At 46.2% G+C, this 27,896-nt stretch overlaps 1 protein-coding gene across 1 annotated transcript in view; it reads right to left on the bottom strand.

Moving 5' to 3' along the window:
• COL22A1 (collagen type XXII alpha 1 chain) overlaps window positions 1-27,896 on the bottom strand; it is a 303,439-nt gene that overhangs the window by 229,353 nt on the left and 46,190 nt on the right. Inside the window, exons 4-8 of the mRNA XM_010364508.2 lie at window positions 24,859-24,970; window positions 18,543-18,666; window positions 12,683-12,958; window positions 4,276-4,356; window positions 3,156-3,278 (exon numbers count right to left, since the gene is read on the bottom strand). Coding sequence (XP_010362810.2) covers window positions 3,156-3,278; window positions 4,276-4,356; window positions 12,683-12,958; window positions 18,543-18,666; window positions 24,859-24,970 — 716 coding nt within the window. The remainder of the gene's footprint in view (window positions 1-3,155; window positions 3,279-4,275; window positions 4,357-12,682; window positions 12,959-18,542; window positions 18,667-24,858; window positions 24,971-27,896) is intronic.

Below are 27,896 nucleotides of genomic sequence, written 5' to 3'. Positions count from 1 at the left end.
TAATATAATTTTACAGATATAAATATCACCATATTAAATAAAAGGCAGCAGTACATCCATTTATGTGTGCACTTCGTGCTAAAGGCAATCTACACTCTGCTCACAGTTGCACACTTGGCCAACTCAGGAACATACACTTTCAAATGCATTCACAGATGTTGTTTGCTCAGGCAAATGAAGATAAATAATTTTTTGTGTGTTTCTCCTCACCTAGCGCCCACAAGAGCTCCTGGTACACAGTTCACGCTCCCCATGATGTTTGCTTATAGAGATGCAACACCAGGCATCATGTTGACCTAGCTGAATAATGAAAATGTTTTTCCAACTCCAATAGAAGATTTAAACCACTGGAAACAATGTCCGTCTGTGGCCAGAGCTCTGCCTCCTAGGAGAAAACATTCAGACTTCCTAGGCCCCCGTGTTGTATTTTTTTTAACTGAAATGAAGATGGAAGAGAGAGAAATGACACCTGCTTCATGAGGTCATTGTGAAGTTCTTCCACTCCACGGGGCTATTTTGTGGGGAGGGAAGCAGCAGGCTCCCTTCGCACCCACCTGTGCTTGGGAGGTTCTCTAGTAGGCCTGCTATGAGCTCCTTGGGGCTCAGCCAGGCCTCAGAGCTCCTGGTTCCCTAACCAGAGTGTAGACTACAGAATTTTTGAGGACCAAATTCTATTTGTCTTAAAACCTCAGTGTACAACACAGTACACAGCACATAGCAGGTGCTTAATGTGTATGGCTAGACATTAGAAGAAGGAATGAAGGAGTGATTAAGTCATTATTGAGTCATGCCACCCTAGGTGTGGGGCTGAAAATATGTAAGTGCAACAGCCAGACCTTGCCCTGCCTAAAGGAAGAGAGGGTGTATTTCTTTTTTTTTTTTTTTTTTTTTTTTTTTTTTTTTTTTTTTTTTTTGAGACGCAGTCTCACTCTATTGCCCAGGCTGGAGTGTAATGGCATGATCTTGGCTCACTGCAACCTCCACCTCCCGGGTTCAAGAGATTCTCCTGCCTCAGCCTCCTGAGTAGCTGGGATTACAGGCGCACACCACCATGCCTGGCTATTTTTTGTATTCTGGTAGAGACGGGGTTTCACAATGTTGGCCAGGCTGGTCTCGAACTGACCTCGTGATCTGCCCGCCTTGGCGTCCCAAAGTAAGAGGGTATATTTCTTTATCCCTCCCTCCCATCTATCCATCCACCTCTCTGTCCATCCATGTCTTCATACCCTGATTGACTTATATATCAACTCATCTCTTATTTATTGGCTTTCTCTGTGCCAGGCTATATATTAGTAGCTGAAAATACAGACATAGAAAGATCCAATCTCTCCTATCCGGAACTTATGGTATTATGGAAGTAATGATAAGGAGACATTTTCAATCTAGTGTGATAATTGTTATAATAAATAGAAGTACAGGGAGGAAAAGGAAGATGCTGTCATGGAAATAGCAGGTGCTAAATGCATAACTATTGAATGGATGGATGGAGAATAAGGAAAGGGGGAGGAAAGAGAGGGAGGGAAGGAGGAAAGAAGGAGAGGACATGAGGGAGGGAAAAGGGAAATGACACAGATAATAATGTGTGCAGAAAAGAATTCCTTAGGACTTCTTGAAAGAAGAGCAGGCATTGGGTCTGGCATCGCTCCTGGCGCAGTCCATCTGTGCACGCACTGGCTTGTGACCAAAACCTCACCATGCCGTCACTCATCCTGCTCATTGCTTTAAACAGGATTCCAATGGATTTGGGTTTCAACAGCTGCTTCTGTTATTTCATTGACATGTAAAAAACAGATCCACAGCCTGACTGTGGTGGACTTTAGCCTGCCGAGGGTGGGTGGAGGAGCTGCTGCCTGGCACTGTGTGCACCAGCCCTGGCTCCTGCCTCCGCCCCCTCCCATCCCTTACCCTGGTCCCGGGCTGAGGGGCTCTTAAGGTCACCCTCTAACCAGAAAGAGTCTCAGCTCACAGCAGGCTTCCAGCTTGGGCCTCCAGCAAGGGAGGCCAGAGTTTGATGCCCGACTTCACTGAGAACTCCCTGAGGTCTCCCTGTACCCCAGGGTTTGGTTTTCTGGGTAGCGCAAAAAGAAAGAAGGCAGAGTGTGAAGGAGAACGGAGACGAGGATAGAGGGGAAGGAAGCGAGTTGGTCTACCAGGATAGGCTTCTGAAGAGAAGACTGCTGCTGCAATACCCAGAGCAGGCCCACTCCAGTTAACTCCCACCATCATCTCGTCTTTTTGTCTACGCGTCCATTGTCCCCAGCAGAGTCACCAAGCACCTCCCACATGCAGGGACTGAGCTGAGAGGAACAGATAGAGAGGGACAGTACAGCCCAGTACGGGAGATGAAGGGCCCAGGGGCCACTGGCTCGGCAGAACTTCGCAGAGGCTTTCCCTAGCACAGTGCTACTTGGCATCTGCCTTTTGTAAATCTTTCTGTTCCTTCTCCTCAAATGCAGAAGAACTTTTTTTCCCCTTATCAAGGGTGACCATCTCCAGAAAAACAAAACAAATCACAGCCCTGGGCACACCATGAGATATTTATTCTAGTCTCAGTCCATTCAAGGACGGTCGTGGTGGTGTTCACAGAAATGCACCACTTTTTAAAAATAGAAACACATAGATAAAACTATATATATATACACACACATATATATACATATACATACACACACACATATATACACACACATACATACACACATATACACACACATATATATACGTGTATATGTATGTATGAATGATAGTGAATGGCTAATCAAAGAAAACATTGGGAAGAGAGGAATGAGGATGTGCTCTTGCAAAGCACACAGAAATTCTCACTCACTGCCTTCTTCTGACTCTTATTCTCAAACAGCGTCTCATTTGATTCAGTCACCCCTAAGTGGAGATCATAAAGCAGTAACCTGGGAAGCCTGGGGAATGTACATTCTACTTCTAGAAAGCGTTCATCAGGGCCTGGTGTGCAGATCTCCCCTTCCAGTGTGCACAAAAATCAAGAAGCAAGAGATCCAAGGCACAGCACAGGGTGCTGAGAGCTGACAGCCATGGGCCTCCCGGTGCCCCCCTGCCCTGGCAGGTCACGTGCATGATGGGAAACTCCCACTGCACCACCCAGGGTTCTGCTGGGGCTGAGGGTGGACTGCAGACAATACCTTTTCTCCAGCTGGGCAGGAGCAGTTGATGGTCTTCAAAAACCCAATCTGTTCACTGCCTGGGGTGGGAGGCCGCTGGGGTGGGGGTGGAGGTGGAGGCTCTGTCACCACAGTCACCTGGCACTGGAAGGAAAGCCCAGGAGGTCAGAACCTAGCTCTTCACTCAGCAGGCACTCCCTGGCAGAAGTACAGTGTTGGGTGCTTCCTTGGAACCAGGCAGGCAAAGGTTGAGAAAACGCTAAGGATGTCTCTCCCAAAACCTTGGGGCAGAAGGCCTGGCCAGCCCAGGCTCAGCCATTTCACTGGCTGGTTCAGCAACCTGGGGGAACTGCCCACAGTCTCACACCTCACAAGTGCTCAATATTTCTTGCTGTCCTTATTCTCACCTCCTCCTTTTCCTTCTTCTTCCCATTCTCTTCTTCCCTCACCCTCTGACTCCACAATCAGGTCCATCTGGCTCCACATTCCCAGCACCTGCTGTCTACATGCACACCACAGGAACCCTGAGCCGCGTGTGCTGGCTGAGTTGGAACTGGGTCCCGGGGATGAGGTTAACCAGGCATTGCATGGATCTCACCCTGCAGCCCGGGAAGTAGCCTCCATTATTATTCCCATCTTTCAAGCAAGCCTTGTGACCAGGACTTGGCAAAGAGGGTTGGAAAGGGAGAGGCCTAAAATGGGGCAGGGAATGAGGTCTGAGAATAGAGCAGAGCCCACACAGAGGGGTTGAAGGGGCAAACCCTGGTCTCTTGGGCCATCCGTGTCCTGACCTTCCCATCTTGCAGACCAGCCCAGGGCACTGCAGCCTCTCCCTAGAACAGTCATCCCCTCCCTAGAAACACCTCCCAGCCCCTGCCTTCCACATGCCCTAGAGCAAGGCTTCATGACTCAGCTAGCAGCACTGGGGTTACACTGACTAAGGCACAAACGACAGTAGCCCCAGAGGAACCTGCATGGCTTGGCTCCCCCAACCCACACCATAAGCTCCCTCTCAGGTCATATTCTGATGGTGGATGTGTCCCTGACCCCTGACCACCCATCCCTAAGCTCTGGACTCCCCTTCCCTTTGGAGGCCACACACCCATTTCCTCCCATCCTCTCTGTGTGAGAGTCTGCTCACCGGACCCGAGGGGATATCACAGCAAGTCTCCAGTTCTGCATGTCTCGAGTCACAATAGATCACAATCCGCTGTAGGTCAAACTGGAAAGGCAACAAGGAGAGAGGATAAGTTTCAGGGACTTTGGAACCCAGAAACCTCCACGGTTACAGACAGGCTCTGCCCTGGTATCTGGTTCCACTTCCTTTTCGTGGTCTTCCTGAGCCCACCACTGGGCCACTCCTACCCTGGGCTCCACCCTGGATTTTCACAAGGAGCTAAGCATCATCTGCTCACACCCCTGATCTAGCTTGACTGTGTCCCCACCCAAATCTCATCTTGAATTGTAGCTTCCATAATTCCCATGTGTTTCAGGAGGGACCCGGTGGGAGATCATTGAATCATGGAGAGGGTTTCCCCCATACTGTTCTCATGGTAGTGAATAAGTGTCGCGAGATCTGATGGTTTAATAAGGGGCTCCCCCTTTCGCTTGGCTCTCATTCTGTCCTGACTGCCACCAAGTAAGATGTCCCTTGCTCTTCTGCCATGATTGTGAGGCTTCCCCAGCCATGTGGAACTGTGAGTCAATTAAATCTCTTTCCTTTATAAATTACCCAGTCGTGGGTATGTCTTTATTAGCAGTGTGAGAACAAACTAATACAACCCCTTCCTTCTATAAGGGAGAGCACCCCCCTTGCAAGGGGCTTCAGGACACATGTTAAAGTCCAGTGTTTCTTTCTACACTGAAGGTGCTATGGCCTCTGCCCTCCGCTCTGCACACAGGGGCACACCATCATCCTTTCTCCATGTCACCAGCACTGCATTGAACAAGACCCTTAATGATGCCATTGCAAAGGCCGCTAAGTTCCACGTATCCCTATTTTCAACGTCTCCAGTCATTTCCACAGTTGTTTTGCTGAACTTTTAAAATAAAAACTTACTTCTATCACTATCTTTAATATGACAGCCCCTTAAACTTAAAGACATAACACATAAAAAAACTAAAATTTAAAGGGACTGTGGTGCTAAAACATCCACATGCTTGAACACATTCACACACACAGAGTCTACAGACAAAGCCCAGGTCCTTTCTAGGACACCCCACCTCCCAGGGCCTGGCTCTGCCTGGCTCCCCAGGTGTCCCTCTCTTCACTCTGCACTTGAACTCTGTAGCATCTAACCGCACGATAAACCACACCTGCACATTCATATCTTGGCACGTGGTGCCCATTCTAGGAAAGCCCTTGAGCAATAAGAAATCTCCCAGTCACCACCCAGATCCATACCCAGGCATCCCCTTTTGCGGCTGTTTTTTCAAATACGTCCACAGATTGGGAACTTAATTCCCCTCCCCTGGTGTGAAGTGATGGCATGTCACTTCTGAGATCAGGTCATAAGAAGATTGGCTGATGTCTTGAGTGTGTTCTTCTCTTTGTCTGTCCCTCTCTCTCTCATCACTCACCATGGGGCACAGAAGCTAGCATGTTGTGAGCTACTCAGTGGACAGGCACAGGTGGAAAGGAATTAGGGTGGCTGCAAACATTAACTAGCAAGGAACTGAGGTCCTCCATTCAACAGCTCATAAGAAGCTTCCAACAGCCCCCTAGTGAGCTTGGAGGTGGCTTTTCAGCCTTATTTGAGCTTTGAGATGACAGCAGCTTGAGGGCAGCACAGTGAAAGACCCTGAGTGAACCACTCAGCTAAGCCACTCTCAGATTCCCGATCCACAGAATCTATAAGACAGTACATGTGTGTTGTTTTAATCTGCTTTTGCTGGGGGAATGGGATAACTTGTTACACAGCCACAGGTGTAACTGATACACCTCCCTCTATAGCCAAGAATCCATCAGGCCCTCTTCTCTGCCATATGTGCATCTTGCATGATATGGTTTGGCTGTGTCCCCACCCAAATCTCACCTTGAATTGTAATAATCCCCATGTGTCAAGGGTGGGGCCAGGTGGAGATAATTGAATCTTGGGAGCAGTTTCCCCCATGTTGTTCTCATGGTAGTGAATAAGTGTCATGAGAGCTGATGGTTTTATAAATGGGAACTCCCTTGCACATGCTCTCTTGCCTGCTGCCATGTAAGACGTGACTTTGCTCCTCATTCACCTTCCACCATGATTGTGAAGCCTCCCCAGCCATGTGGAACTGAGTCCATTAAACCTCTTGCCTTTATAAATTACCCAGTCTTGGGTATGTCTTTATTAGCAGCATAAGAACAGACTAATACATTGCACAGACAGCTAACATCAGACACAGCAGAGGGCAGGATAATTAGACATCTGTATAGCCATCTTCCTTCCAGGCTCCAGGACTTCTGAGAGCAAGGAAAAAATCCCAGGCAGTGCTGCCTTCTCAAGCACGAAGCTGAACTCTTGCTAATGTATCAGAGCTGTGGACAATCTCTTGCTCTCCCCAGGCCCTGCAGGACACGGTTCAAGCTCACCCCTATTCTGCCATGCTCATTGTTCCCTTTCCTTCAGCTATACTGGTTTCCTCCTGCCACCCCTCCTGCACTGGTTCCTCAGCCACCTGTCCACACCCAGGTCCTCCCTGTCACTCTAGCACATTCTGAACGTGGTCCTAACAGCACTTCCCACAATGGATGATGGTGTCTGTTTCTTAGCTCACTTTTTTAAACATCCCTAATAGAACATAGACCATGAGGGCAAGGCTCTCCTGTCTCCTGTCCTTCGCTAGAGCAGTCCATGACTCATAAAAGTGCCATAGAATCGATGGCTGGGTGGATGAGTGGATGAATGCATGAGCATTTATCAAATGGAGCTTGAGCTCAGTCAGTGGAGGGGGGAACACTTATTGCATTGAACACTGATGTGAAGTGCCCTGGACTTGCCCCTCCCCTGGTGCCTTCTCAGGCCCATGTTTGCCTCAGGAGTCCCTCTGCACACTGAAGTGCCCTCGAAGTGTAGCCACTGACCCCACTGACTTTGTTCAGCAGAAACAATAACAATACCATTCATCCGTCTGTTTTATTTCCTGTAGAGACACCAGCCCAGAAACAGGAGAAAATGACAGAATGAAAAACTGTGGTTGTGAACAAAGCCTACTTTCAAAGACAGCCCTGCTTTCTTCATTATCAAACATACTCGCAGCAGCTGGACTTGCCTGGCAAGGCTGCAGGGACAGGGAAGGAGAAGGAGGAGGCAGGAGGCAGGCCAGGGACAGAGCATGCTGGCTTGGGATCTGGGACAGAGGCATTCTGTCCAGGTGGGGTGAGAGGTCCTCTGAGCCAAGAGGGGCCCCTTTCCGATTGCCTGAAATCCCAGCATCGCCCCAGCCACTCAATCCTTCTCTCCCTTTCCTCCCTGCTCCACATCCTGGGATTTTACCTCCTGACATCACTGTGCTCCCCCACTCCTGTCTGGAAGTCCTGCTCAGGTTTCTGCCCTGGGCAATTAGGGGTTGAACTGCTGCATGGGTCTGCTTGGCTCCCTGGATCCCAGCTTCCTTCCATGTCCTACCCATCAGCAGCTTAGAGAACCTTTGCTGGCTGCAGTGTGGAAACCTATTAGGGAGCAGAGACAGCTGGAAGGCTGCATTCAGCACGACCCAGTCTGAGTCTCGCTCTACTTTTCTCATATCAGCTGGTCAAGTCAGGAAAACTGAACCTCAGTTTTCCTTTCTGTGAGATGGACTCACAGAGCTGTGGTGGGGACCAAGGGAAACAGAGTCCATGAGAGCACAGTGTCAGCCACAGATGAAGCTTCAGTGCCGGATGTGTAGGATGCCCCAAACCATGTGGCTACAAGTACCACAGATGATGATTCTGGAAGATTTACTAAGAGATAGAGATGTATTGATTCTCATGTATATTTTCCTGATACTTGGTTTTAATATAAAAATGCAGCATGGAACAGTCAATGGGTGTAATACCTCCATGGACACTCTTCGTTATTCTCTATTGCCTCTAACCCAACAGAGAACTCCCCATGTGCCAAGCACTGTTATGTGCTGTGTTTACATACTAGTGATCTCACTCAGTTCTTACAGTAGCTCTGACAGATGTGAGTCCACTGTCTCTTGTCTATAGATGAAAAAGTGAAGGTGCAGAGAGCTGAGGCCACTGGCCTGAGTGTTTCAGTCTAGTTTAGTAGACCTAGAAACGTCTATTCAAGAAGTAGCATCTTTATTTAATTTGGGAGCACTGGTAGCAGAGCTGGAAAGTGAGTTAGGGAAAGGAAGTTAGCCAGTAAAGGGCTGTTATCAAGGGAGTTACCACTGTGAGCATCTGCAGTTTACATATGTTGGGGAACTCTGGAGCCCATCAAGAATATGTGACTCACAGTTAGGGTGCCAAGAGGTGAGGGAGCTGGGGTATTGATACTCCAATTGCCACCAGTCCTTGGTGGAGGGCTGCTCCCAGGGGTGTTGATGCCTGCTTGATAATGGATAGCACTGTCTCTGGCAGAGAAGGAAAGCCCTCAGGCAAGACAGGTGCAGGCAGTTGGCAGCAGAGCTGTTATGCACTGAAATGATGAGGACTCAGGGGAATGTAGGTGGGGAACCAACCACTTCTGCTATACTAGGTTGTTGTATGTGGTGGGGATGTGTCCAGAAGGAAACTCAGGTCTGATTTCCAATCCCCTGCTTTGGGGTAGACCATATAATACAAATCGGTACCTTGGAGAGTACCAGGAAGCTAATCCTCTTCCTGTTTTCAAAACCTGACACCACCACCATGACAATGTGATGAAAGTGGTGGTGATGATGTTCACGATGACTAGCATTTATTGAAAGCTGGCAGTACTCCAGGAAGTTTTATAAGCACTTCATATATGATACAGCATTTAATCACACAACAACCCTGTGGAGGGAGTGCTCATTTTTCTCATGTTACAGCTGAGGAAACAGCATCAGAGAGGCTATAGGGGAGCTTGGACTCCAAAACAATTTTGTTTAACTCAAAGGCTAGGACAGGCAGTTTTAGGGATGTGGGGCTATGTGCTAAAGTTGGCTCTTGTTTTTAGGAGACTTTTAACTAAAATATAGTCTCCCACTACCTCAAATAGAAATATGGTGGAAATCTCATTGTTGGATGTTTGGAACTGGAGTTAGAAGGATCTAATCTTGCTCTGTATCTTTGGACATGTTCGTTATTCCCTCTGAGCCTCCGTATCCTTGTCTGTTGAGGAAATGAGGGGCTGGATAAGATGCTCTCTGGGTTCCTTACAGCTCAGAGGGTATCTGTTTCAGGGACTGTTATTCAGGACTGACAGTAGAACCATGGAGTTCACAGAGCCAGAGTCCTAGCCTGGCTGCCCAAGGCAGGGAACTTAAGCAAGTCACCTGATACTTTTGAGGTGGAATCTCCCCACCTATAAAATGTGAGGAGCATCCACCCACCTGGCCTGAATTTAGGATTAAGAAGGGTTGTGTTTGTGACTGTGATGCACACTCTGAGGGAGATAATAGTGATCCTTATTGTGTCATGAATACCCCATAGCTCCATCTTGTCCAGCCCTTTGATATCTGTTATCTTAGGCAGGGAGAGGTTTGCAAATGGACCTGGAAGACAGGCTGTGTGAGTGGAAACCCTAACTGCCATTTGTTGGCTCTGTGATCTCAGAAGAGTACTCAAAATCTCCAGGAGAGTCTCCATCTGTGAAATGAGGATATCCACTCTATCTACTTTCTAAAGTTGTAAAGATTTTGGTCAGAAATGGGGTAAAGGGGCACTTGAGTGCAATGCCTGGCACAGAGTCTCTGCACAAGTAGCTAGAATTAGTAGCAGACTGAATAATGATTTTTATAGCTTTACTTTGATTTTACTATTTTTTGCTTAATTTGGTTCCACATCTATTATTTCATCCCTCAGCAACTGCACATAAAAACAAACAGGGTGTGATTCCCATTTCAGAGATTAAACAAACTAACAGATAAACAAAGCCTGGAAAACATGAACAGTGTGTGACATGGGCGATGGTGTTGCAGCTGGCTGGCAGTGGCTGGCATGTGAGCTGCAGTTTGCGTGTGTCTGTCCTTCCCACATCTGCAAGCCCCAATCTCTCCTCTCCCCACTACCTCTGACCAGCTCACTCTCAGCTTAATTTTTAAAAATCGGTATGCACAGGGTTGTTGATGACTGATCGTTCTGTTAACAAAACAAGTTATAACAAAGTCTATAAACTTGTTTACGATGCCTTTTGCCGGACTGCCACTTCCTAAAATTTTATGTATCCCAACTTACTCATTTTTTCTTATGGTTTATGTTTCACATACCAGGAAACAATTTTGCAACATGTATAACAAATAAGCAATGAGTATACAAAATATGAAAAGATTATCTAGAAATCATTCAGTAAAGAAAACTAGCATAGTAGTAAAACAGGCAAAGGAGATGGCCTAGCATCACCAAAGGGGGACGTGGGAACCATCAGAAAACATAGGGAAGGATTTCCAGTCTCAACGGTAATCAGGTAAATGCAGATGAAAACCACAATGTAAGGCCGGGTACGGTGGCTCATGCCTGTAATCCCAGCACTTTGTGGGGCTGAGGCGGGTGGATCACAAGGTCCGGAGTTCGAGACCAGCCTGACCAACATGGTGAAACCCTGTCTCTACTAAAAATACAAAAATTAGCCGGGCTTGGTGGTGTGCGCCTTGTAATCCCAGCTACTCAAGGGGCTGAGGGAGGAGAATCGCTTGAACCTGGGAGGCAAAGGTTGCAGTGAGCCAAGATCGCGCCACTGCATTCCAGCCTGAGGGACAGAGCGAGACTCCATCTCAAAAAAAACAAAAAACAAAAAGAAAAAAGAAAACCATAATATAACCCTGTATGCCCAGCAGACTGGCAAAACAACAACAAAACATGATACACATATCATTTATATATGATGTACCCTTATATAGATATAATATATAGAGATCTATATATAGATCTATATATAATGTTATATATATTTATATATTACATATAATTATATATAATGGTATATTATATATAATTATATAGATATAAAGAAACATTAATATAATTTATATCTATAATGTATGTATACATTTATATACATAATGTTTAATGTTTATATGTTATACACACACAACATACATACACACATATGAAAGTCACTTTCTAGAGCAATTTGAAATACATGGGAAAGTTCAAACTTGTGTACCCCAGAGCCCAGTCATTAAACTTGAGGATACATACCTCCAAGAAATGCTCTCAATTCATCTATATCTCAAGCTTACAGGGCAGGTGTTGCTACATTTTCCTCATAAGTCAAGTGCATGGAGATGTACCCCCCTTTTCAAAGTCCAAGGCTTGCTAATTACGATAGTGATACATTAGAAACTATCTAAACACCACTAACAGGAAAATGAATGATTTATGAATGAATATATAACAAAGTATTATGCATTAGCTAAAAAAAATAAAAGCTTAGACACATGATTTTCAGTAAAGAAAACAAAAAAAGCCAGATGTAGTCCATTATTAACATAAACTTCCAAGAATCTAACCTATGCCTAATGGTACTATATTTGCTTATGCTTATGTATACGTGGACACATAAAATGGTTTTGGAAAGAGCTTTCCCCACATCATGTTTCCTGTTATTTCGCAGGCAGTGGGGGATGCTCTTGGGCATGGGAGCTAAGGTTGACTTCAGCTTGAAGACAGAACATGTAGATCACTGTGCAAGGTGTCTGTGTGTATTGTATTACGTACATACTTCTGGTGTATGCATCTCTGTGACTACAGATGTGGGTATTTCTTGAGGGAAGAAAGAAAAATTAAAGGAATGAAAAAACAGAAGAGAAATGAAGTAAGGAGGGAAGAGAAAAAATAAAAGGAGGAAAGAACATTGATTCAGGATGGAAGGATAAATGTTCAGTTATTACCAGTTGTTATCCCTAGTTGGTGCAATGAGGATGATTGTTGTTTATTTTCCACATATTTTCCAATTTTTTTTACAATCAAGGAAGAAAGAAAAAATCTGTATTTAAATTATTCAGAAACCATTATATATCTAGCCACCTCCCTGCATATATATATTCATATACATATGCACATATATGTATGTATGTGTGTGATCTTTGCAGACCTAGGAGCTACCTTTCTCTAAAATTATTTATGCAGCCAGAGCCATGTCAGTCTTGTTCTCTTTTGTGGATACTGGTGTCCCCAGTGCTGAGCACAGTGCCTGGCACATCGTAGGTGCTCAGTGTATATGTGATGAATGATTGATGGAATGGCTGAGTAACTGAATGAGTGAATACATGGGCGATGGTGAATTGGGTTCCAATATGGCAGCTTTCTGAGTCAGTCTTTCCTTCTAAGACGGTCCAAGGTGATGATTTGTTACACAGTTCATGTAGGTGTGGAGAACACTGTGGGCACTTAGCTCCCAAGGCTTCTCCCCAGTGGCCTGGAACCTGAGCTGCGGAATGCCCCCGGTACTCACATCGATGGGCACACTGTCATAGAGGCGCTTGCCAATCACAGTCTTGCCCTGGATGTCAATGTTCTCCCGCTCCTCGATGGGTAGTGTCTGCACCAGTGCACAGTCGATGTACAGGGAGACGTTCTGGGCCTGGATGCTCAGGGCGATCTTGTGCCAGTCCCGGTCAAAGAGGTCATTGACCCGGGAACCTCGGAAGACCACCCTGACAGCATCTTTCATGGCACCCACAGCGTTGTACTCGACTGCCTTGTTTTCACCATCCAGCCGGATGGAGACCTGCGGAGGAAAGGACCAGAGACTCCTTGAGCTTCTTGGGGCCAAGGGAAAAGAAGAGAATGGGAAAAGGGAGTTCAGAGTCAGACCTGGCAATCCTGAATCAGATCCTGGCTGTGACTTACCAGCTGGTCACCTGCCATCTGACCTTGGACCAACTCCTTCACACCTCTGAGCCTCGGGTTCCTCCTTACACAATGGTGTTAATGATGTCTACCTTGCAGGCTATTCTAAACCTGGTATTAAATGGAATAATTGCACTCATACTTTAATGCAGGGGTCACAGCCTCAACTGTCTGGAAGGGCTATGTGGGTAAGAGAGCTTTGGTGAGACTCCAAGACAATTGGTGCACAGAGGGGCTTGAGTTGTAAGACCAGCCAGAAATCCTAACTAGTTTCAGTGTCTTAAAACCCTGGGCTGGTTAAACCAAACACATCTTCTGGCCTGATCTGTTAAACTACACTGCCTCTCATTTGAAGATAAAGCTGGAGCTCCTGTAAAATAATGTTTCTTGATGGTAGGAGTCTGATCTGTCTGGGTCATTGGGGTAGCCTTTGCAAAATGCACAGGCATTTTGCAATGGGCAAATTCTGGAGAAGGTTTTACTGTTTCACTTCTGATTGGGTTTTTTTTTTTTTTTTTGATGTTGGTTTTTGTTTTGTTTTGTTTTTTTAAGATGGAGTCTTACTCTGTTGCCCAGGCTGGAGTGCAGTGGTGTGATCTCAGCTCACTGCAACCTCTGCCTCCCAGATTCAAGCAATTCTCCTGTTTCAACCTCCCGAGTAGCTGAGATTACAGGTATGCACCACCACGCTCAGCTAATTTTTGTGATTTTAGTAGAGAGAGGGTTTCACCATTTTGGCCAGGCTGGTCTCAAACTCCTGACCTCAAATGATTTGCCTGCCTTGGCCTCCTAAAGTGCTGGGATTAACTGGCATCAGCCACCACGCCTGATTGTGTCTGATTGCTTTTTAATAACGAATAAGTGAGTATGTTCTCATCCATGTACTCATTTTGTCATCCCTCCAGAATATTCATCAAACATCCTGTGCGCCCAGCAGGCAACATGCCGGGTGTTAGGAACACAACAGTGGGCAAGAGATACACAAAAGTATGAACAGAATAGAAGGCACAGAACATGAGTATCCATTGAGTGAATGAAAGAATGAGTATTTCCTTGTTCCGTCTCTGCAAGGTTAGTCTTCATCTGCTCTAATATTCATGTTTTGCCCCTTCCCTGTGGCTCCCTGCTCCCAGGATCTGACCTTTTAGGACTTCTTCATCTTGGCTCCTCGGTCCTTTGGCTTCTACTTGAGCTTGGCCCATGGGAAGTCCATTGGAATGGAGACCAATGAGCAGGAAAAGAGAGAGGTGGGGCATGTATTCCTCCCACCCCTCCTGGCTTCCCTGTGGCTCCTGAGTGGCTTTGTTTCTCCATGTGCCCCAGTTCTTTGGAAGTATATCCTCCTTTGTGACTCTAGAACTCACCATCTCCTCCTGTTCCCCTACCCATCCAGGCCCGGTGGTAGCTTCCTCCTGTGGCTGATCCTGCATTTCTTGTTGGTTTCCTTAACCCTTATCCCTTAACTGTATCAGCTCCCTTAACCCCAGTCATTTTGCTACAGCACTCGTCAAAAATGTGGGCCCAGTGGAGGCTGTCTCTTGCCAACCTACATCTAAACCAATGAATCACTTTTTAGCTGTGTGACTTTAGGTAAGTTATTTAACCTTTCTACAGCTTCCTCATTTGTAAAATGGGACCAATAGTAGTGCCTATTTGTGAAGAGGATTGTATAAATTGATCCAAAGAATTTAATTAAATGAATTGTCATGAGGACTATTATGAGAATGATGATATATATATAACATTTGTATAGTATTTATTATTTGCCAGGCACTGTTCTAAATATTTGCAATAATGAATTAAGCAAGTAAATTCACAGCCATCACAGCAGTGAAACATTCCCTGATAAACACCTACTCTTGGATTGTAACCATCTGTTCTCACATCCCAAGATGTGAGTTATGGACTTTTTTTCTTTTTTCTTTTTTTTTTCCTTTCTTTTCTTTTTTTGAGATGGAATCTCATTCTGTTATCCAGGTTGGAGTGCAGTGGGGCAATCTCAGCTCACTGCAAACTCAACCTCCCAGGTTCAAGCAATTCTCCTGCTTCAGCCTCCCAAGTAGCTGGGACTACAGGTGTGCACCACCATGCCCAGCTAATTTTTGTATTTTTAGTAGAGATGGGGTTTCACCATGTTGGCCAGGCTGGTCTCGAACTCCTGACCTCAGGTGATTTGCCTGCCTTGGCCTCCCACAGTGCTAGGATTACAGGCATGAGCCACTGTGCCCAATCATTTATTGACTTTCTTCATAGCACAGCATCAGTATATGAAATTATCTTATGCATGTCTTTTGTTCACCTTTTTGTCTTTCTTGCCCATCCTTTTAAACAGGCACTTTCTCTCTTCATCTCTGTAACCCCAGTGGCTAGAACACATGGTACACAGTGGCACTCAATAAAAAGGTACTGAATGCATGAAGAAATGAACAAATGAATAAGAGTCTCTGTAGTTGAAGGAAGGTGCTCACGTAGTACGGGGCATCAGCTACATATTCAACACAACTTGGGTCTTCTGGTCTCTTTTTCTGTGCTCCACATGGGTTCAGTACAACCAAGGAAGACTAGGATTTATTTTAATTGCATCACCTATTTTATGCTATGAGTAGGGCATAAAATAGAAAACTACGAAACCTTGTCTAATGATCTAATACTTCTAATACACATAAAGCTAATACTTCCATGATTAAACATGGTCTTCCATTTCACATGTTCAAGCACTGTGTCCCTGAACCTTCAGAGCTTCCGGGGGACATGGCTTTCCCAGTGTTTCTGTCTCTAGCATGGTATAGAGCAAGGGAGGGCACCCAGTAGTCAGACATCTTGTGTCTACCAATATTAGCTGGGTGGCCCTGGGGAAGGCACTTTATATGTCAGCTCCATCAGCAAATCCTACTGGTTCTATTTTCAAAATTAACCTATAACCTGACTGTTTCTCCTAATCTCACTATTACTGCTGGCATTCACATTTGCCTGGATCACTACCATGTTCTCCTAATTTGTCCTCCTATTTCTGGGCCTGTGCAACTCCACAGAGTCTCTTCTCAAACAAAAAGTCCCTATACTGGCCTATAAGACTTGTTGAAATCCAGTCTCCTTTCACCTCTAGAACCTCATACCTAACTAACCCCAACACACACACACACACACACATACACACAACTCTGCTCCAACTCTACCGGCCTCCTTGCTGTCCCTTTATCATATCTGGAATGAGTGAATGCCCCTCAGTTTACCCAAATGACAAATGGGGAACATGTCAGCTTTTAAGGGTGGTTGTAAATGGCAAATGAAAGCATGAGCATCTGTATCTATAGATGAACTTCTCTATCTGTAGATCTACAGTGACTGACAGAGTGCATGGGCATGCACTGAACACCACTCTGCTCACAGATCATCTTCTTTACAGGTCTTTATCCAGTTTTCCTGTGTCTAGCCAGTATTTCCCCAGGGCATGGAAGTGCACATCATTGGCACTTCTGGTGATGGGCACCCAACCAAGCCTGGCTTAACAAGGGTAAATTTCTGGGTGCCTCTTCACACAGGAATCTCACATCTCAAGACAGACTTCATCTCTGCATGGCTCTGCGGTATTTCACCCCATTACTCATTTTGACAGGAGGAGGAGAGGATGCACACATGGCAGACAGGGCATAGACAGCTCTGCAAATGCCATGAAGGAAGAGATCCCAGACTGAGGGGGCGGTGCAGGCTCACCCACAAGAATGTCATGGCAGGGGCCCAGTACCACTGCACCAGACCCTGAGAAAATGGAGAAGCAAGACCTGTGCAATTGGAGATGACGTTGGATGGGAATGCAATGGACTTCTCCAGAAAAGTGGCCTCTGGAGAAGAATCTCAACTCCTCCATTCAGCCTCCCACACTTACAAAATCAAGCCTCTCAGCAGTTAAGTTTGAAAATGTTTCTGCATCTCAGTATGACCAGGGATGTTATGGAAAATCATTCAACAGGACTAATTGATCAGGACAGGCTTGGAAGAGAAGCCAGCTAAGCATGTGGTTGAAAGCACAGATGTGGGAACCTGAATGACTGGGTTCAAATCTCAACTTCTGCTTTTATTACCTGTCAAAAGGTAAGCAAATTTCTTAGTCTCTCTGTTTCCTCATATTTGGCTCAGTTTCCTCATATCTGTGATGCTAACAGTAGAAAATATTCATAGAATTATTATGAAGACTAAATGAATTAGTATTTGTAAAGTCCTCCAAACAATCCCCAGCTCCTACTAAGAGCATGTACACACTGATAAGCAAATGCATCTGAAGTCAGGGCCCAGCCTCAACCTGGGAAGGCGAGCTCACTGTTTAAGAGTATCTTGCCCTCTCTGATGGCAGGCCATGAGTGTGATTGCTGGAATCCAATTGCTTGAGGATGCTTTTATTTTATTTTAGCCCCTAGTGAAAGTTTAGTCAGTATCTCCCAGCTGAAAGTGAGTAATATCTTCACCCAGTTCATTTTTCTAGGAGAGGAGAAAGAAACAGTTCGTCTATGAACTTGAGAACAAGGGAATTTGGATTTGGTGGAGAACAAACAGTAGTGTTGCTTTTATCTCAGACCAACAGATGGTGTTGATGGCTTTGAATTTCAGATTTGTCTTTCCTCACCAGACCGTGTGCTGATGGAGAGCTGTCCTACCTTTGTGGGAACTGAAAGTTGAAACAGGAGGTGAGTAAAGACAGGACCCAGAGCTTCATTCAGAAGAACACTGAAGGGAACTTCTCATGATGAGATTGTATCATGTCTCAGGCTGTTCTAGATGCTTTATAGGCCATTATTCCATCTGATTCTCCCACCAACCGTTCATGCTAGGTACTCTGTTTTCCATTTTACAGCTATGAAAACCAAGACTCAGAAGGATAAAGTAACCCATCCCAGGACCCACACCAATAAAGGAGTAGACGCAAGACCTGAACCCAGGTCTATGTGACCCTGAGCCAGTGCCCTCCACTGCATCATGAAGCCGGGTCACTCATGCTGCCAATACAGCAGGTGTCACAGGACAGCAGAGCTGGCGCCCATCTCCTTGGCTAGGTCAAGAGTCTCGGAGGACAAGAACTCATTCTCCTTTACCCCCATTGGAAGGCCTGGTACAACTCAGTCTCCTTCACCCCCATTGGAAGGCCTGGTACAACTCAGTCTCCTTTACCCCCATTGGAAGGCCTGGTACAACTCAGTCTCCTTTACCCCCATTGGAAGGCCTGGTACAACTCAGTCTCCTTTACCCCCATTGGAAGGCCTGGTACTATATCATTAGGACAAGAAGCTGGACCTCTTGGGTCTCATGACATTCCCCCTGCAGGTCCTCTGAGCCTCCATACACCAGGTTCTCGATCTCTCTAGGCCCAGGGATAAGAGCCCTGGAGAAAACACCGTAGGTGATGCCAATCCCTGTGAGAGGGAAACAGAAAGCTCAGGACCACCGAGATAAGGCGGTGCTGTCCTTACCTGTGGGATGCCGTACTGGTCGATGACCTGCCAGATATACCAGTCTTCCTTCCGAGAGGTTCTCCTGAACCGGAAGGTTGTGACAAAGGCGTATTCATCAGGTAAACCTTGGGGGAACACCTCCCTGGAGAAAAATGGAGACAAACACAGCAGGCTTGGCAATGAGAGCAGGGACCAGCAAAGTGAGCCCACACAACCCACCAGTGATCAAGCCCTGCCAATTTGACTTCCTAAATATTTCCACCATCCACCTTCTTGGCCTGCCTTGACTGCTTTCTCCTTAGGTCAGGGCCTCAATGTGACCTAGACCATCGTCATGGCCCCTGAGGCTCCAGCCTCAGCATCTTCAAATCCATCCCTATGGTGCGTCTGCTTCCATCTCTCCACTACCACCATGACTGATGACATCCAGAGTAAACGTTACATGGTCATGCTCCTGGGATCAAATATGGAGAAACTCCCAGCTTCGCTGCTCCCTGCTGCATCCCTCCTCGGCCAGGACAAATGGATATACCTTATCCTGCTGGGTGCTCTGTCTCAGATGCCAGGATGCCATGGTCTGAATGTTTCTGTCTTCCTAAATTTATTATGTTGAAATCTTCACACCAAGGTGATGGTAACAGAAGATGGGGATTTGGTGGGGGGTGATTAGGTCATGAGGGCAGAAGGCTCATGAATGCAATTTGTGCCCTTATAAGAGAGACCCCAGAGAGCTTGTTTACCCCTCCCACCATGTGAGAGTGCAGGGAAGGATGGTGTCTATGAGGACCCTGATCTTAGACTTCCCAGCCTGCAGAACTGTGAGTAGTAAATGCTGTGTATAAGCCACCCAGCTTCATTTATGTGCTTTGTCATAGCAGCCAGAATAGACTGGGATGTAGCACATCCTCTTCTATCCCACAAGGCCCAGGTTCCTGCCTGGCCTGTGGAGCCAGCCCCTCACCTTGGGGAGGCCTCAGCTCCCTGTTGCTCCACGCCCGCCAAGTTCTGGGGCTGCTTATCCTCTTCCAAATTCAGAAATGAAAATTGTTCATTCCCTTCTGTGGAGGATCAATCCCCCGACCAAGAACCAAGATGCCATCCCTCAGTCCCTCTGTCCTCGGAGCACTGCTCTTCCATCTTCCTCTGTATCATGAACAGGGCACCTGGGCTTCCTCCTGCCTCTCGCATATCAGTACAGAACCCCGCCACCCCCACCAACACACAGCCTCCCCTGACTGCACATCCCCAGCCGGGACCTGAGGAATCTCCCACTTCCTCTTTCTTCTTCTCCTTCCCTTCACAACAGAGTTCTGGAAAACGTCGTTGACATCACCCCCTCCTTCCTCATCTCTCCCCATCTGCTCGACTCACAGCCACCTGTCTTCCAGCTCTCCAGGCTCCCCACATTTTCCTTGAGGTCCCTGGTGAGGAAACACTGACAAATCCGTGTCCCTTAGCACCCACTCGGGTCCCTGAAGCATGGCAGGCACTTCATAAAAGTTGAAGGAATGCAGAACTTTGAAAACTGTCAACAGCCATTTCCATGGAGAAACCTCTCTTTCACCAGAGCTAGTACAGGGCCTGGTTGATCTTCCTGGAGGACGCATCCTAGACAACACAGATGGGGAAGCTGCCCCATGCCTCGCAGGAGTCTGAGCAGCCTCCCTGGCCCCCACCTACTTGATGGCAGTAGCAACCCCTCACCGAGTTGTGACAACAAAATTGTCTCCAGATACTGCCCAAGGCCCCCTAGGTGGTGGGGGTGAAATTTCTCTTAGTTGAGAACCACTGATCTATCCTAGACTTACATCCTATCAAAATAAAGTTTAGCTTACTTTTTCATAGTGTTTCTTGGATTCAATAAAGCACTTACACATAGGATCTCATTTGACATAAGATTCTAAGATTTAATAAAAATACACATCTGTTGAGAGCTTAACACAAGCTCACCACTACTCTTTTCACATATTGCCTAATTTCTTCCTCACAAGAATGTATAAAGAAGGTATTACAGGTGTGAACCCGGGAGGCAGAGCTTGTAGTGAGCCAAGATCACGCCACTGCACTCCAGCCTGGGCGACAGAGCAAGACTCCGTCTGAAAAAAAAAAAAAAAAAGTCGGTATTTTGATCCTCGTGCTATAGCTGAGGGCACCCAGGCTCTGAGGGGTTAACTCCATGCCACCTGGCTACCTGGGATCTGCTCTCCTGCGCTCTTCTCTTAATCACCAGCTGACTGCACTCTTAACTGCAAAGCCTGCTGTGGGGGAGCCCAATCCTGCCCTGGGAGCTGGGGGCTGCCTCAGGAATGTACATGACATTGACTTCCCTGCTGGAGGAGATGGACCCTGCCTGGCCAGACAGACAGGAAGGGAAGTGGGGAGGCGTCTGAGTTCCTGGTTCTCAGACTTGCAGATCCGCAGGGACTTTGTTTGGCTGTAGGACCTACAAGCAAGATTCTGATTCTGTTTACAGCTCCAGGCTGGGAGATGATGGCCCAGTTGTTCAAAGTCATTCTCTGAGTTGGGATGTCACCCAGGATCATATCCAGGTAATAGGAACAGGGCCCATCACTCACAGCACCTGGGCTTCCCTCAGTATTCAGAGACGCCCTCAGTCACTGCCCATGCAGGAGGAAGATGGGACCTCCCCACCTGCGTCCACAGACACAGACTTTGTAGCCACAGATCAATATGTTGCTTTGTTTTTCATTTTCTCCTTCTTTCTTTACTTTTTTTTTTTTTGAGACAGAGTCTCACTTTGTCTTCCAGGCTGGAGTGCAATGGATGGCACAATCTTGGCTCACTGCAACTGCCGCCTCCCGGGCTCAACCAATTCTCCTGCCTCAGCCTCCCAGGTAGCTGGGATTACAGGTGTCTGCCACCACAACTGGCTAATTTTTTGTATTTTTAGTGGACAGGGTTTCAGCTAATTTTTTGTATTTTTAACAGAGGCATGGTTTCACCACATTGGCCAGGCTGGTCTCGAACCCTGGACCTGAAGTAATCTGCCTGCCTTGGCCTCCCAAACTACGGGGATTACAGGCATGAGCTACAGCACCTGGCCATTTTCTCCTTATTTTCTTAATAAATCCAATTATGCTATTTTTTTCCCCCTGAACACACTTTCTTCTTATGCCTTTGAAATACACACAGACAAGTATACCATAGGAAAGAGTACAGATTTATCTGTTAATGACTTTATATTCCCCTGATTATAATAACTTTTGCTTAGGTTACACACACACACATATGTGGATATATGTGCATGTGTGTGTATATATATGTATGTGTGTATATATATGTATGTGTGTGTGTGTGTGTGTGTGTGTGTGTGTGTGTATCAGTCATTTTAATCAGGGAGAAAAAAGATCATTAACAGAAAACATCTAAAGAAAGGAAATAGCTGAATCCAATCTTTTCCACAAATAATACAGCAGGTATGAGATGACAGTGGAAGGGAAAAGGGTGTGTAATTAGAGGACCTGAGTTTGAGGCCAGCCTCTGCTTCCTCTGACCTGTGAGGTGTTGAACAAATCACTGTCCCATTTTGAGTCTCAAATGTTGTACCAGCTAAGTGAAAAGTATAATACCTGCCTTGCTCGTTTCCGTTATTGTCGTGAGAAGTAAATTAGATAAGGTGCCCTTTAAATGTTAAACAGGTTAGAAAAAAATATAAATATTGAAAGTGACATCTCTTTTCTTTATGAACAAAATTAACTTGCAAACTAAAATTGTATGTATGTGTGTTTAAATTTCAAAGCTTTAGAAATTAAAAGTGTAATATCCTTTCTTGAAAAGAAAGAACTTTGCCAATTTGATTTTATTTTGGGTGCTTTGCCATTAAAACAAATGTAGAAATTCCTCCTCAGAGCAACTCTCAGAGAACAGGAAGGAGCCCAAATCCATGAGCCAGAATCGGGGTCCCATGCTGCGTTCCACAGAGCATTGCCTGAATTCGGCTGCTTTGCTCTTTGATCCAAGTGCCTCCTTAGAAGGTTAACAAACAGAGTGGTCCTTGGTTAGAACCTTCCACTAGATTTGTGTAACTTTTGCTTTCTTTATTTTGTTCATTCTCTTTTGCATTTTTTTAAGTTCCACATGATTTTTTCCTGCTTACAAGTAGAATGGGTAGTGAATTGGACATATTAGGCAAAGAAGTGAGGGGAAGTGAAGAAGAAAACAGGCTGTAGACTCTGCTCATCCCTGTGCACCCCCCACATGAGCACGGGGCCAGGTGATTCATAATAACATCCCCCAGCACCTGGCTGTGTGTGGAGGGAGAACCTCATCGTCTGGGAAGATGACTCTCAAGAGTTGGCTGACAGCGATTATTGTCTTTGTTTCATGAAAACGAGACTCAGAGAGGAAGTGACTTGTCTCATTTCTTCTTCTGTAAAATCGCTCTTGGAATGTAGACACTGTGAGCCATGGATGAAACGACTTCAGAGTCTGAAACAGTGCCTGTGTGTGGTTGGCACTCAGAGAATGCTCATTGAATTAAAAAAATAAAAAGGATCACACAATGCAGAAACCCATACTCTATGAGCTGGCATTCAAAGCCAGTCTTTGCCAGACTAGCATCTGAAAGAACATTTTCACTCCTTACGGGCTGTTGACTCATTCATTCAGCAAATATTTCCTCATTCCCTACTCTGGGCAGGGCTTAGTTGGGTGCCGAGACTGGAGCAGAAACCAAGACTCAGTTCCTTGCTAGGACTTCTCACTGAGCAGGGGAGATAAGACTATTGTACAATGGATCAGGTAACTTCAACTTTAACACATTTTGTACAGAAGTACAAATTGGGAGAAGGGTAGGTAAGGGGAAGGCCTGACTTTGGGGATTCAAGGAAGGCATCTAGAGAGCATAATGGGTGAGCATGCTTTGCAGGATGAGCAGGGCAGGTGTCCCAGGTAGAGGAAGAACATGAACTAAGGCCTCCCAGTGGGAGGAGGGTGCCTGGGAGGCCCTAGAACACAGACAGGAGACACACAGGGAAGACTGGAGGATGAGCCAGGAGACCACAAAGGCGGGATGGGGCCGGGTCACATAGGGGCCTTCCTCTTCCTGGCCTTTTAGTTTACTAAGAACACTGGAAGCAGTTAAATAGTAATAGTTTAAAGATGGAAGAGAGGTCTCATGACATGATACTGTCAGAGACGTGTGAAGCAGAGCAACTCCGTCTTAAACAGGAGCTGGGTCAAATGAGGCTGAAACCCACTGGGCTGCATTTCCAGATGGCTAAGGCATTCTAAGTCACAGGATGAGACAGGAGGTCAGCACAAAATACAGGTCATAAAGACCTTGCTAATAAAACAGGTTGCAGTAAAGGAGCCGGCCAAAACCCACCAAAACCAAAATGGCCACGAGAGTGACCTCTGGTTGTCCTCACTGCTACACTCCCATCAGTGCCATGACAGTTTATAAATGTCATGGCGATGTCAGGAAGTTACCCTATATGGTCTAAAAAGGTGAAGCATGAATAATCCACCCCTTGTTTAGCACATCATCAAAAAATAACCATAAAAATGGGCAACCAGCAGCCCTCGGGGCTGCTCTGTCATTCTTTTATTTTTTTACTTTCTTAATAAACTTGCTTTCACTTTGCACTGCGGAGTCACCCTGCATTCTCTCTTGCACGAGATCCAAGAACGCTCTTGGGGTCTGGATTGGGTAACAGTATCATTTTTGTTTTCAAAAGATTTGTCTGCCCGTAATGAGAAGAATAGAGTGTTCATTTTGGTATCATCTTTAGCTCCTGACTGGAGGCCCAATAAGTGTCAGGAACTGGACAAATTTTTACATGATGTCCTCTCAATAATGTTGCAAGGCAGGAACATTCACTTTGGATTGAAAACATGAGCAAATTGAGGCACAAGGGCATTCAGAAATGTGTAAAGCCAAGTACCCAGTCAACACTGATACTCAGTCTCAACTGGCCAAAGCTACCCCATGATTCTGGCAAAGCCACACCTGCCATGAATGCAGTGTCAGGTCCTTGGTAGGTGCTATGCACTACTAAACCATACCCGTTTGTTATTTCATGAATGGACAGAAAAACACATGTATGAATGAATGGCTAATGCCAAATGTGTATGGAGAGATGGGTGTAGAAGGAGCAGAGAACCAATGAAGTCAATGATAATAGATTGGCTAAAAAACAGGTTGAATTCCCTGGTCCAGTGGTTCAGCTGCTTCATCACAGGGCAAACTTACCAGGCACTGAGTAGGTTAAAGCCTGGCTCAGTGCCAAGTATGAAACTGAGGCTGCTGGCCCCTTTCTTGCCCTTTCCCATGACACCCTGGGCAGGTCTGGAAAGAGAAGTGACCACTCACTCAGTACTTTGCACCACAGGGAAGGATCCCATCCGTACATAAGAACTCTGCACGCCATTCTCTCTCTTCCCCAAGATTTCCTTCACACTGAACAAATCCATCAGGTCAAAACCTGTTCAAAGAGAAGAGCTGGGAATGAGTTTGGAGACGGAAGAGTATAAAAGACAAAGAAAAATCACATCTGCTCTCTGCAAAGGCAGCCTGCCCATCCCGCCCCAGGAGAACAGATTGGGAGGGAATTGTTCAAATACATACTCAGGGAGAAAACATAAGCACCGGAGTAATGAGATGTACAGCTTCGGCTTCAATTCCAGGAAAAAGGTGCAGAAGAACACAGACGCTGGCTTTCTCAAGAAAATGTGTGTGCATGTGGTTACGTGTGAGACAAATGGAGGGTGTCCTGGTTGTGTGAGTGCCGCAGGGCCCTGGTGTTCACGAAGCCCAGTGTGTGCTCTTCGCTCACGCAGGCTGGCTCTGCGGGCAAACGGCCACAGAGGGCTTTCCTTTCTGCAGCCGTATTTTTGCCTTGCATTTGGACTTTACTTGGGTAAAGTTTGGCAGCTTCTAAGTTTCATGATTTTTAAAGAGAGAAACATCAGAGAGGAATTAAACTGCCTTCATGAGACTGCATTACTTGAAAGGATTTTGTTTTGTTTTTCCTTAGTTCTGTTTAAGTTTCCTCTAAGAGAGGACCTTATATGCATTGTCAATGTAAAGTAACAGAAAAATCAGGGGCTTTGGACTTGGGTGAGGGTCAAGGGTAAGGACGGGGGTTTGATCCTGAGCGGCCATGTGTATGTGACACTGGGCAAGTCACATGACCCACAGGAGTCTCGCGTACTTCACCGTGGAAGGACAGCAACGATGCCTACTGGGTAGGGCTCTGTGACAATTGTGTAAGACCCTAAATATGCGTACTCAGCATATGGTGAGAAATTCATACAGTGGGTTTCTTTTTACGAGTTATTTCCCACAACCACCAGCACATGCTCATCCACATTCCCCCACAGTGGGATGCTTTCTGCAGACCAGGTTCTCAGAGGGGCCTGAGGACAACACTTGTTCTGGAGGCTAACATTGTGACTCAACACCCGCCTGAAACTGTCTCTCTCAGACACTGGCGAAAGCTCTCAGCAGGTTACAGGGAAGCTGGCTGAAGGCAGGCACCAGGCTGAACCCATCTGTGCACTCCCAGGGATAATATACTTCTCGGTATTGGCACCTAACCTATGAGACTTTAGGAAGAGTTCCTCACTGTTTCCAATATTCTAAGGCACTACTGAAAAAAAAAAAAGAAAAAAGAAAAAAAAACAGGAAATGAACTTCTAGGACTAACATAATGATTGAAGCCTCTTGGCCTCTTTTACCACTAAATTCTGCCCAAAGAGATTATTTATTCATTCAGTATATGCTTTTGAGAGCCAGGTCCACGCCAAGCATTGTATAAGAAATGCCAGGGAGGGCAGCAGGTAGTCCTAATGCAAAGTTTGAGTATTAGAATTGGACAGGTCTGAGTTGTGATCCGAATCACCACGTCTTTGCTGGGTGACCTTAGGCAGGTTGCCTGACATCTCTGAGCACTGGTTTTTTCCATCTGTAAAAAGGGGATTATTTTAGAATGTACCTCATTGCTATGAGACTTAAATGATACAAAGTTCTTCATAAAGTACCTGACATACAGTAAATCACCAACAAAGCACTTTTCATATTTACTGTTTTCTCATCACAATTGCAGCATTCTCTAACGCTAAATTTTGTCCATAGATGTCATGTATTTATTCAATAGATCATTTTGAGAGCTTGCAATATGCCAAGCCCTGTGAGCTCCAGGGTTGCAGCAGGCGCCAACACAAAATCCTGGCTCTAGGAGAACTGGAACTGGTGGGGACCCCAGGAAATAAGGAAATGCACAGTGCAAGTGTGCAGTACAATTCCAGGCACAAAGAGTCAGTGAGCAGGGGCAGCACTGGAGAGGAACAGGGCTGGGGTGACAGGGAAGGTGCTCGGGGAGGAAGCTACCAGGTAGAGGTCTGCTCTGGCCTGCGATGGTCTGGGAAGGGGTTTCTGAGCAGGGCAAGGTTGCTCTGGGATTGAAGCCCTGCACTTTTTGGATTGGACCGTTCCCCGCCCCTTGCCATCCTGAGGTTGTCAAGTTCTCGGAAAATGACTAAGAGCTGCCATTATGTCATTTTTCAATAGCATTTCACACACTGGCTATTTAATGGTCCTTAAGATGGGAACAGTATTCAGAAGCTTCATTATAGATGGAAAAAGCACCCCTCCAAACCATGCTTGTTTACACACACTAGTGTGAGTGATTCAGCATCTCTGGAGACGGTTGGTTTGTGGGAGGGAGCAGGCACCCACAGTCCCACAACCAAGGTCCCCTGTGGTGCATGGGTTGATCCAGCTGAGAGGCTGCCACTGGGCACAGGCTGAGTGAGGCCAGCTTTCCTCACCCACCAGCTGCTTGAGGACAGGACCTGGCTTGCTGAGTTTGCCACCCGATCCCCCATCCTCGGGACCTGCAGGGCCAGCCCACAGTGCAGATTTGTCAAACTGAACACAGGTCTCACTCTGAGCTGTAACACAGGCTTGGTCCCTGGGAGAGACTGTGTGAAGGAGAGAACACTCAGCACGTGGACCAGATATCCTGAGTGAAGTCCTACTAATGAGCTGTGTGGCCTTGAGCACAAGCATCAACCTCTCTGGGCTTATTTCCTCTACAGTTTTGTAAAATTGGGATAATAATAACACAGTGTAGTAGACAAGTAAGGGCTATGATAACAATTTACATGCAAATCCCTGTTCCCACACTTTTTCTCCCTGCCAGCTCTCAGGCAATTTACTCAACCTCTCTGCACCTCATGTCTTCATCCACCAAATGGGACATTAAGAATAACCACTTGGCCAAGCAAGTGGCTCATACCTGTAATCCCAGCACTTTGGGAGGCCAAGGTGGGCAGATCACTTGAGGTCATGAGGTCAAGACCAGCCTGGTCAACATGGTGAAACCCTGTCTTTACTAAAAATACAAA

Source organism: Rhinopithecus roxellana, chromosome 9 (assembly GCF_007565055.1).
Source record: "Rhinopithecus roxellana isolate Shanxi Qingling chromosome 9, ASM756505v1, whole genome shotgun sequence".
Classification (NCBI taxonomy): Eukaryota; Metazoa; Chordata; class Mammalia; order Primates; family Cercopithecidae; genus Rhinopithecus; species Rhinopithecus roxellana.
This window is presented reverse-complemented; position numbering and strand designations above follow the sequence as displayed.